The following is a 12,226-nucleotide window of genomic DNA, read 5'->3' on the forward strand; positions in this document are numbered from 1 at the left end:
CGCATGAACGTATCGTTACGAAACTCGGTATGGGTCATCAATACGATGCCCTGAAGGAGCCTGAGAAGTTTCGAACCAGCGCCACCTGGTGGTAAAATTTATTTTTCAAATGCTTATAACTCTAGGTGTGGTTGACTTATTTTCACACGAGTCATCTCCTTAGGTTTCTGAATCCTTGCCGAGTCCAAAGATTCCAAACATGCTAGGTTTCGCCTTACTGTTTTTGTAGCATTGTAATTTAGCGCTTAAAAAAACATTTGCCAATATCTTCTAAACCGTTAGACCGATCGAGACGAAACCACCGTAGGAAGTTTGGAAACATGGGTCGTTGGCTAAATACTAATACCCAAATGTCAAAATATTAATAGTAAGTGGCAAGAAAATGCAAACAAAGTCAGGTGTTGGTCATTTTTTATATGTTTATACATATAAATGTCTATAACTCAAAACGAAATGAGATATTTTCACCAAATTTGACACACCCATGTATCATTGGTATCAATGTCACTATGAGGACACATTAAAACATTTTTGGCGCTATAATAGAACAAAACAGGAAATTGCTATTGACTTCAATACAGTATTGTGATATAAAATGCTATAATTAACGAATGCATTGGTGTCACTTACATTCACTAAAATATTGAAACGTTATCGATACTGATTCAAAACGCCAGTGCCAGTGATTGAATGTCAAAGCAAACTGGAAGTTTTGATTGGTTTTGCACCCGAGTCAGACCTGTCTGTTATTGGCTGAAGTGCAGGGCTTTTTCACGGTTTGAAAAGGTCCATGGATACTGGCACTTTTCTGTGTTTTAATCCCCATAATGTCTTTGGTCCTCTCACTTACCCTTCTTTGCTTTTGCCCTTCTTACAATCAAATGATCTCACTTGGACTTCATTTTCAAAATTATTAATAAATCAATCGCTCTCAGCAACAGGGATAGCTTATGTTTGCTCAGCATAGCGTCAAACATGATCATTTAACCAGACATCATCTGACATTCACACAAAATATAGCATAACAAGTGATTTGTAAGGTATTTTTTGTTAGCTGGTAATTTTTGACCAGGAACACTACATGTGTGACTCTGTGCCAATTTTTACAAAATAAAAGTTTTTCAAAACAAACTTCCTGGTGAAACATTAAAGTAGACTAGAGTGATTTTTCATATTTTATTTAATATTTCAAAAATAATACTTTTTTACTCAAAAAATTAGATGCCTACTCTCAGATAAATGAGGCCTACGATTAAGCAGATGCAAATAGAAATATAAAACTAGTCCTAATTGAAAGACAACAAGTTGACAAAAAGATTGAATCCAATATTGGGTGATGATATATCATAACAAGTGATTTATAAGCTACTTTTTATAGGCCGGTCATTTTTGACCGGGAACATCGGTCAAGTGTTATAGGGTTTTGAACACAACACAAGAGTTAAGAACTACAAAAAAAAAAAAAAAACTGATAGGGTGTAGGAAATTGGTATCTTCAGCAGGATTCTTTGAGAACACGAGCTATTGGTAGCTGCAGTCATCAAGTCTAACTAAGGCAGTGTTTAATGTAGGTTATATAGATTTTAGTGGGCAGTGCTTAGAAATGGAGACAAAGCACCTGGCTGACGACCTTAAACAAAGCATGCAAATGAAGTATAAAGGTATAGGAACCCGCCCCAGACTCTAGAGTGTTACCAGTCCTAATCATATCAGCATAACTATTCAAAGAATGGGACTGGAGCTCCAAGGTGAGAGTCTCAGTAATCAGACTCATTTGACAATAAAGAGAACAGGACTGGTAGGAATCTCTTGCTGGAAACTTTTCTTAAAGTGCCGTAGGTGATTCTCTGCTGAAACGTTTTTCTTTTTTTTTTTTATGCTGGTTGAAAGTCTCCTCATATCCAGCAATCACTCTGTTAAGTGGTCTAAATGTATTTTTATAAATATATGTTGTCTGTGGAAGGCGTAGGGCCATAGAATGTTCGTTCAATCATTGTGTTCGGTCCAAACAGTCCTATAGCATGAGTTCCCTGTCGGTCAATGTGTGTTTACACACACCACTACACAGGCTGTTCAGGCAAATATAATAAGTCATTAGCCCGCTCACGTACGCTGTGCAGACAGAGCGAGAATGACAGGCAAGCAGCAACAACAACCTGACTCTCATCGTGGAACCCCTGGCATGCAAGAAATATTATTACACAATGACAAGTTTTGCTAGCTAAACAAAGCAAAAACTTGCTGCATCTAATTCTGTTTTTAAGAATTTGTTTAAATTTGGTATAAAGTTTTCTCAGTGGTGAATGACACATGATGTATTGCAGTAACATTGTCTCCGGCCTTCTGGGCTGTTTGCGTTCATGCTTTCAGGTGGCGTGGCTTTGGATGGCGATTTGCAGGGAGGGTGGGACGTACACTTTTAATGCTATCAGGCTAAAGTTAGCATTTTCCCAGATGTCCTACTGCACCTTTAACAGCTGAAATCATCATCATCATAACCTTAAATGCTAAATTCAATGTACTTCAATTTGTTTTTTTATTTGATGTTATGTCAAGATGTAGGATCAGCAGATCTTAAACAGATTCTTAAATTTGTAATCCCACAGGGGCTACACAAACTTCCTCCTGGGTTAGTAATATCACAAACCCTAAAATGTACATAATCCTCACCCCCGGGAACAAGCAACAAAGGTCCATGAGAAGAGGAAGAGTTGTTGTAGTAGAGCACATTTGGGAGTTTGCTCAAGCTGTCGCATCCATCTTTTCACATTTATTGCAATAAAGTACATAACACAAATGCAATAGCATGTCACTCTGTAGGCATCTTACAACAGTTCCCACACGAGCGATTTATAGATTATCATGACAGAATATGCTAATCAATGACTTGAAGATAGATAACTCCACATCAGCTAAATACATTAATCAACTAGCCATTCATAAACGTCCTGTTGCATTCTACATGTTGTCACTTCTTCTTGAGTCTCACCATCATTGTTCGACTTCGGTTTGAACATAAAAGGAAGAACAGTTTCTGACATTTTGGTGCGTGTCTGCAAGCTGCTAAGGACACAAGCTGTTGTAGCTCCGCCCTCTTCTTGAAAGGAGGCCGGGAGCAGCAGCTCATTTGCATTTAAAGGGACACACACAAAACAACACATTTTTGCTCACCCTCAAAAGGGGACAATTTTAACATGCTATAAAAAATTATCTGTGGGGTATTTTGAGCTAAAACTTCACATACACACTCTGTGCACATCAGAGACTTATTTTACATCTTGTAAAAGGGGCATTATAACACCCCTTTAACTCTCTTAGCTCTCCCCAACTCGGATGATGAGCATGGCGCGTACTTTGCCCGATCAGAGCAGCTCTTTGTGTGCTTCGGAGGTTGCTCTAAAGGGATGCCAGTTACGAAGCAGAGATTATCCCTCTGGATAGTTGATGCTATAGCCCTGGCTTATGCTTCAGTGGGCTCTGAATGCCCCATTGGAGTGAGGGCCCACTCCACTAGGGAAATGGCCTCCTCCTGGTCTTGGACCAGAGGAGTCGCCATAGGGGATATTGGCGCGGAAGCCGGCTGGTCTTTGCTGTCTACCTTCTCTAGGTTTTATAGAGATTGGTTGTCCCTGCCTTCCAGGCATGGATCTTGTCCGCTTGATTGTCCAGCACCCGTGGTCCGGAATGTCTTTGCTGAGGCTCTAGCACAATCATTATATATATTATATAAGTATATCACTTCCAAAAGTGTGTTTTTACGCAATGTGAGAGACCGTTTAGAAAGGGAATGCTCAGGGAACCAAGATTACGTTAATATCTGGAGCGTTGCGTGAAACATTGCGTAAAAACGCGATTTGGGGAACAATATACTGTGCTATAAGCGTAGAACAGAAGCCTTTTGGTTAGTAACTGGAGCGTTTCCAAGACACAAAAATATGGCCTCTCTGTACCGCTCAAAACACCATGGGTTGTTGGAAAAAGGTGGATGAAATAAAAAAAATTGGACAATTTGTTTGTTGGTGGTTGTGGACCGTTATTAAAAAGTTTTTATAAAAAACTCAGTTTTAGCTATTTGTTTGTGCAATTTGTTTGTGCAACTCCGTTTTAGCTATTTGAGTGTTGAATTTATTATTTATTTATTATTTTTATTAATTTTTATTTCGGTGCATCCCTAGATATTAGTACAGTTAGCACAACACACTGTTGCTGCCAACACTCTTTCAAGATACCAAAACAGATTTTCATTTTATCTCGTGTTACAGATTTAATTTTCAGCTTTGCAAGCAGCCTAGTAAAACGTGTGCAACACTACAACTTATCCTGGAATAAGACAATACAGATTTATCGGAAAAGATGGCTGAAATGTGCAGCTTGTCTTAAAGGGATAGTTCACCCCAAAATGAAAATGAACCCATGATTTACTTACACTCAAGCCATCCTAGGTGTATATGACTTTCTTATTTCAGACGAATACAATCAGAGATATATTAAAAATGTCATGGCTCTTCCAAGCTTTATAATGGCAGTGAATGGGGGGTGAGATTTTGAAGCCCAAAAAAGTGCATCCATCCATCATAAACGTTCTCCATACGGCTCTGGGGATTAATAAAAAGGCCTTCTGAAGCGAAGTGATGCGTTTGTGTGAGAAAAATATCCATATTATTCATAACTTTATAGACTAAAATAACTAGTTTCCGACAGACGGCCGTACTCATTGATTTACAGCTAAAGAGTAACTCCTGATCTGACACTTGCAGAAGCGCAATGGATAGAGCAAAACAAAACACCGGTCACGAATTAGAAGCCTAAAACGAGAATTTTTAAAGAGAAAGAGAAGAGAAGGTTGTGTTTGTTGCCCAGCCCTATTTGTCTGAACCGTAAGAGGCGTCAAAGCTTATGCTACTCCTACATCGTGCCAGGGGTTACTCTTTTGGCGTAAGTCGACTTGCGTAGGCCGTCTGCCGGAAGCTAGTTATTTTAGTCTATAAAGTTATAAATATAGATTTTTCTTTTTTACAAAAATACATTGCTTCGGTTCAGAAGGCCTTTATTAACCCACTGGAGCCATATGGATCACTTTTATGAAGGATGGATGCACTTTTTTGGGCTTCCAAAACTCCTATAAAACTGGGATAAGAACCAGGATATTTTTTAATATAACTCTGATTGTGTTCGTCTGAAAGAAGAAAGTCATATTCACCTAGGATGGCTTGAGGGTGAGTAAATCATGGGATAATTTTCATTTTTGGGTGAACTATCCTTTTAAGATCCCATGGGGCCAGTAAATAATACATTTATAGTCTATAAGTTAATTGTTAAAATAGTTTTTAATTTAATAATTTCAGGTTAAACAATTATTTTCTTTATTTGTACATTGTCTAAATTTCTACATTAAAATTGATATGATGACAATCTCGATTATGTTTAGGTAATTAATCGCACTGGTTTTTGTGATTAATCACACCTAATATTAAAATTGAATCAAATAAACATCTTCCCCACATCAGGGTCCAGAAACTTCACTTTATGATAATGATCAGCTACCTGTAGCTACATGATCCTTTACTTATTAGTCATTTTATGAAATTAAAATGAAGAAAAATACTTTAATGCTCTATAAAACAACCTGAGCTGCAGAACCAAGACTTATCCAGCTTGTCTGGACGATTTTAATCATTCTACAAAAGGTAGACGGATACTTAGACACTTCTAAAAAAGAACAACTGATCAACTGTAAGAGGCAATTTCACTGATCAGACGAACACAGTGTGCATTTATATTTTGATTAAATTAAAATGTCCCTACCAGTGTTAAATGTAAACCTACACTACACCCTTGACTAACTTCTTCCATTTTAAATTAAGCTCTACAGACCACCATTTCAAAACTGCATTTAGCAGGAATATTAAGGGGATACTTCACCGATTAGCATTAAGCTTTGTATCAGTAGAAACCCGGTAGAATTTTCGAATGACCGTGCTTCCCTCCCTCATGTCCCCGATGAGAGATTTCTGTATTGTGTGTCTGGAAAAAAACCTCAGATGATGCAAAAATCGTCATTTTGTGTCATCGGAGGCTTTTTTGGCCAGAGGCTAGAGACTACGCCTCAACCTGCCCATAGGGGGTGGGATCTCACGATAAAACGGCGTCTTTACAGTTTCGAGTCAGCTAGTAGCCTAGTTGTATCATTTCTTCCGATACTGCCCTCTGTAACCGGTAGGCGTGGCTTGGGAGTGGCTTCGTTGGGCAGCGAAGCAAGTGCATTCTGGGAGTTGTTGTCTTTCATCCACATGAGCCAAAAATTTACTTCTAAAATAATTTCTCATTTCTACTACATAAATGACCCAATTTAAATACACATTCATCTTTCCAGCGGTGAAATATCCCTTTAATTTAGTCTAATATTGTTATGAGTGTGTTTGTGAGATGTTTGTTGTTCTTTTTCATGAGAGATGAGACGGGAGAAGATGTTTCACAGTTGCACTGCACAACAGTCCGTAAGATATTTTCCATCATCACTCCATCAAGGTCAGTCCAATTTCATATTATATCAATGTTTTCATCAATTGACAGCTAACATCCTACAGATAATTTCTCTCATTCTTTATGATAGCAGTAATGTTAGTACTGATATGACGAGCTTCTCTGAGAAAGTCTCTGAGTTACTGACCTGCCCATACAAGTCCAATATCACCCAAAAGGAGCTGAATAGGTGAGTGGATCTTCCTCTCTGTCTTTCTCTCATGTAAACATGCTTGATCAATGAATTTATTCACCATTTCACACATCAACACACACTGACTCTATTTCAAAAGCTACTAAGGTGCTGCCTTCAGCATATTGGCAGCTACTTATTTGACCATTTACTGCACTTTGTTATCCTTCTCGTTATTTCCCCTTTAGTCTCACACATTCACAGAAAATAGCTTACTTCTGCATTGAAAAAAAAGGTGGATATATAACCGCGTTTCCACCGCAGGAACTTCCCCTGGAACTAGGGACTTTGGGTTGGTACTTGGTGTGTTTCCACCGGAGGAACCAGGGTCTAAATGAAGTTCTGGGTAAAAATTCCTGCTCGCAAAGTAGTACTTTTTCAAAGTTCAGGAACTTTCGGGGGTGGGACTGTGGCCTGTATAAATATCACTGCCCCACTGTCTGCGAGTATGTCTCTTTGGCCCCATTGGTGCGGTGTCTGGGGTTATGGCTAGCGCTCCCCAGCCCGTCCTTCTGGCTCATTCGCACCATCAGACTCGGCTATGCGTTTCAGGTCGCTTGGCATCCCCAAGTTCAGGGGTGTACAGTTTACCTATGTGCAAAACTCCAATGCTCCTGTCTTACGGGTGGAGATCGCAGTCCTACTGCGAAGAATGCGATCAAGCTGGTCCCTCCAGTTGTTACAAAGACAGGGTTTTACAGCCCTTACTTCATTGTACCCAAGAATAGCAGTGGGTTACGGCCAATCTTGGACCTGTGAGTTCTGAACCGGGCCCATGACCAGCCACCGTTCCAAATGTTGACGCAGAAACACATTTTCAGATGCAACACCAATATTAGTTTGCAGCGATCGACCTGAAGAACGCGTACTTTTAGGTCTTGATTCTCCCCTCAACACAGGCCTTTTCTATGCTTTGCGTTCAAGGTTCGAGCATATCAGTATGAAGTCCTACCCTTTGGGTAAAAAAAAGTTCCAGGTAATTTCGGTGGAAATGCGGTTTATGCGTGATCTCAATCGTGAAGATTGACTTTTCACAGATTCATTATGCGTCAGGAAGCTTGCACTGCAGACTGACTGTCATGAATGCGCTCATTTGCTCAATCCCCTGTGGATTACAGGTAATAATGTTTTTTGCACAGAACGATCATTTCGCTTCATAAGACCCCATTGAATCGTCAGGAGCCACGGGTATTTTTTTTACTCTCAAAGTGATGAATAAAAAATGTAAATAAAAAGGTGGGGGAAAAAAAGGTTCAGTACAATGTACTTGTAATTGTGTTGATGTTGTATTACAGGTTTGGTGGTATGGTTATAGCTTAAGTTGTAAGGGAAGTGTCAACATTTTGAAACTTTACAGAAATGCATTACAGCTGTAATTACATGCAGAGATTTTTTATATTTTTATATTTGTACAATGTAAAAACATGTATGTATTGTACACGTAAGTGCATTGTATCAAATTATTTATTTCAATCTAAGTAGTTCAACCACTTCATATAAAGTGGCACCCAAAAAGCACAGACATTAAAAATAAATATAAATATCTCCTTTTGTGTTCATTCAAGAAAGAGGGTGATGACAATAAAAATAATGTTAGTGTAGCCAGTGGGACTTCATTACCCAGAGTCACGCAGCATAAATGATGACGTCCGTTGGGGTAGAATAGCGCATTGGATTCAGCTGTCAGGCAGGGGGAGTGGACAGGAGTGGAAATGCGGTAAGCTCGAATTGTTTGGTGTTGCTGGTAGACGTTGCTAGTTGTTTATTTTATCACAGTATATGGTGTTTACTTGAAATTTGGTTTTCATAGATTTTCAGCGAGTACATGCGGGATTTGTGCACTGGTGTGCAGTGATTGTGGAGAGTGGCCCAAAATGCGGCAACATATAAACACAACGTCGGCTTTATCACTGGTATGTACTTCAGCTATTTTGTAGAACGTAACTGGCGACTGAACAGAAGCATTACTAACCGGTTTCATAGATACTGTCTCCCCACCAAGGTGCGTAGGATAACTTAAGTGTTTGAAACGGTAGCCCTGGTCAGCGTGATTGGGAAACTTATGTTTATTGCCCTTTAACAGATAAGCTTTGGGAGCTGCATCGCAAATGCTGAACTGGCAGTGTGTGCTTGGGCGGATCTCCTCGTAAAAGTAGGTACCTGTTGATTTACTAAGCTGTAGCCATATTTTAGTTTGGCAATGATTTATGCGCGTTTATTGTGTGTAGCCCGTGATTTCTCTGGGTCTGGCTTCAGTGACGGAGCCGCGCACATTAGAAGCCCTTTGGCCTCGAGGCCCGTTGATTGTGAGTGTTTAGTTTATTACTTGTATGTGTTAAGTGTTAGTCTTATGTGTGATTGCTAGTATAATATTGTATAATAGGAGTGAATGAGTTAGGACTGCCTGACTGAATAAAGGTGTTTTAATTTCTCTTGTAGGATTGTGGATTTTGTAGGACGTCGCAGCCACTGTTTTCCCATACTGTGAATTATGTGTTTTAGCTTTTGTATCATGCCGTGTCTATGAATTATTAGTGCTGGGAGAAAAGTGCACTTCCTCTTTTTAAGAGGGCAGTTGTAAAGGTTGTTTTTTTCTTTTGGGATTGGGCATTGTGCAAGATGGTGGGGTAATCCACCACAACAGTAGGCTACCTACTCTTGGTTGTTCTTCATGTGCATTATTAATTTATTTGTATGTGTAAATCCCAGCCTATGCTTTGACTCGGGATTTGAGGTGGACAGCGGGCACTCCTTGGATGTGATAAGGTGACCACTTTGCTGCTGTGATTCTTATTGGGAATGCTGTGGTTTGTCGTGGGAGACACACAAGTTAATGCCGTTCTGTCACGTTTGCTGTGGAAGTGTAGCATAGTAGGCCTATAGAATAAATTGTTTGTTAAAAAAAAAGTGGTTCCCCGTTTTTCACCAGGATTTGCGTGCTGCCCATCTATTCCCTATAGTTTGCTATATGTTGTGGACCCATGGTAACCGATAGTCGTAGTCTTTGACCTAGTAGTACTGGTAATAAACAAGAAACAAAAAGAGGGAAATACAATTTTAATGTGATTGTCAATAAACTATTTTTGTATCGCTTTTGCACATCAGCCTCCAGCTTGTTTCATTTTGACTGACACTAGCGCGGGGAAAGTCTCTAATCTGGCGGGTAAATAGGTTCTCCCACACCTTTCAGATAAGTGGGAGTGGCGTAGTCACGTATGGCCACATTCGGCGCAGTCGGCAGACTGTAGTTGCTTGCTGGTGTGTAATAGCTCTTGTGATAATTGGACTATATTGTGGGAAAACAGTGGCTGGTAGAAGAAGAATCTTGGACTTACACCCCTATCGACTAGAGTCCCGTGAAATTAGTGTGCTGTGGTTTATTACAGGTAACAGGCAGTAGCTTAGTTTCCTGTTTTTTTTGTGTGGTTTTTTTTGTGGTTTTCTTCCACTCCTTTTCCTTTCTGGTGTGAAGGTATGTTGACAGAAGAGGAATTGAGGGCATTAAATGAGAAAGTTCAACAGCTGCAAGCCGATAATGATCGGCTTCGCGGAGAAACAGAAGAGCGATCAAGGGGTCCGTGGCCTAGGGGCTTTGGAGAAGGGTCTTCTAGTGCGGCTGGCGTTCTGTATGTTCCTCGGGAGCGTAAAGCCCCTCGGTTCTCGGGTAATGTTTCCCGGGATTCTCTTAGGGTGGAGGATTGGGTTGAAGAGACTAAACAATGTTTAAGTGGTAGGCTTATGACTCAAACAGAGAAGGCGTTGTTTGTTTACGACCTTTTGGATGGTGAAGCTAAAGCTGAGGTTAAGTTCCGCCCTGTTGTAGAGCGCAGTGATCCTGAAGATATATTTTCTATTCTTGTAGAGAATTTTGGATGCTCACAGTCCTATATAGAGGCCCAAAAATTGTTCTTTCAACGAAGACAGCGTGACGGTGAGACTCTGAGGGAGTTCTCACATGCCCTCATGGCGTTATTAGAAGTTGTAAAGCGAAAAGACCCTAGAGGTATCCCTAACCCGGATCTTGTGATTAGAGACCAGTTCGTCGAGGGTGTTCGAGATAATATGCTTCGTCGAGAATTGAAACGTCTGGTGAGGCTAAATTCTAACATCTCTTTTCTAAACATCCGCAGCAAGGCATTGCGTTGGATTGATGAAGGAGAACGCCCAAGCCAGGCCAGGGCAAGAGCTTATTCATGCGATACCCAAGTCTTGGCTGCTGGTGAGTGCAATGTAGAAACGAATGCTGTCGTAGTAAAATCTAGTGACGAATTGGGTGAATTAAAAGACTGTCTTCGTAGGCAACAGGCACAATTGGACGCGATATTGAAGCATTTGGGGACATCGTATACACCAGCTGCCCCTGGAGGGAGGGAGTAATTACCGCACTAAGCGCTACCGCTTTGATTCAGATGGGAAACCCATTTGTATGCGGTGTGATCGCCCCGGCCATATTGCTAGGTTTTGTCAGAATGAGGTGGGTGGGCCATTACGATCACAGGGTAGGAGAGGTTCTGCTGACCAAAGCCGCGCTGAAGTAGGGGCTACCACACTTACAACACTACCGGGAAACTAGCGCCCTCCGGTGCTGGGAGCCAGGTACCGGGAGGGGGCCAGTTAGGCTCACATCAGAATTTCACTTTAACGTCAGTGTCGCGTCCCATTCTGATTGGCCAATGTCCGATAGTTGATATATATATGGGGGGTGTATTGGTGCCATCTGTCCTAGACACTGGGTCCATGGTGACGACCATCTCGGAAACATTTTTTAAGAAATATTTCCAGTTCTTAGTTCAGGATCAGTTGCAAGCTTGTAGTTGGTTGCAGCTGAAGGCTGCTAATGGCCTTGATATTCCATATAGGGGCTATGTGGAAATGGATGTGGAGGTTCTTGGTAAAGTGTTGCCCCGTAGGGGTATTTTGGTGGTAAAAGATCCCCTTGATATAGGGGCTAGACAGCGAAAAGAATTGGTGCCAGGCCTTTTAGGTATGAATGTCCTTAGCAGTTGTTATGAAGAACTGTTTAGACAGCACGGCACTGCGTTATTCCACTCCCCCTCTGTTCAAACTGCTGGTGAGGTATGGCACCAAGTGTTGTCGGACTGCCAGACTCTTGATCGCGTGGCGGGTTCTGGAGTTCTGGGTAAGGTTACGGTGTCCTCAGACTCTTCAGTCTGTGTTCCGGCTGGGTCACTTAAATTAGTCACAGCAGTGTGTCGTCAGGGACTCGTTCCGATGGTTCCCTCGGCACTACTGGAGCCTGTGGGGCCCGAAGGTCATCAGTTGCCCCCAGGCTTACTTGTTCCTAGGGTTTTACTTCCATTGGGGAATGGCAATGTTTGTGTCCCAGTAGTAATTGTGGGGGAACAGGATATTTGGCTGAAACCTAAGACCGTGTTAGGGGGTCTACACTTGGCAGAAGTTCAACCAAGTAGTTGCCCAGTGAATTTTGAGACACAAGAGTATGAGTCAGGCCAGATAGCATACATTCAAACTATTGACGCAACGCCCCAG

At 41.1% G+C, this 12,226-nt stretch overlaps 1 protein-coding gene across 2 annotated transcripts in view; it reads left to right on the forward strand.

The window, feature by feature from the left end:
* Nucleotides 1-12,226, forward strand: part of LOC311301868 (alpha-2,8-sialyltransferase 8E-like) — a 36,429-nt gene that overhangs the window by 3,535 nt on the left and 20,668 nt on the right. The window contains exons 2-3 of one of the 2 annotated variants that reach the window (XM_084427240.1): nucleotides 6,451-6,528; nucleotides 6,617-6,712. In XM_084427240.1, the coding sequence (XP_084283366.1) occupies nucleotides 6,451-6,528; nucleotides 6,617-6,712 (174 nt within the window). Of the gene's footprint in view, nucleotides 1-6,450; nucleotides 6,529-6,613; nucleotides 6,713-12,226 lie in introns of both variants that reach the window. The other variant, XM_084427239.1, reaches the window with a different exon arrangement.

Source organism: Rutilus rutilus (assembly GCF_951802725.1).
Source record: "Rutilus rutilus genome assembly, chromosome: 13".
NCBI classification, from domain to species: Eukaryota; Metazoa; Chordata; class Actinopteri; order Cypriniformes; family Leuciscidae; genus Rutilus; species Rutilus rutilus.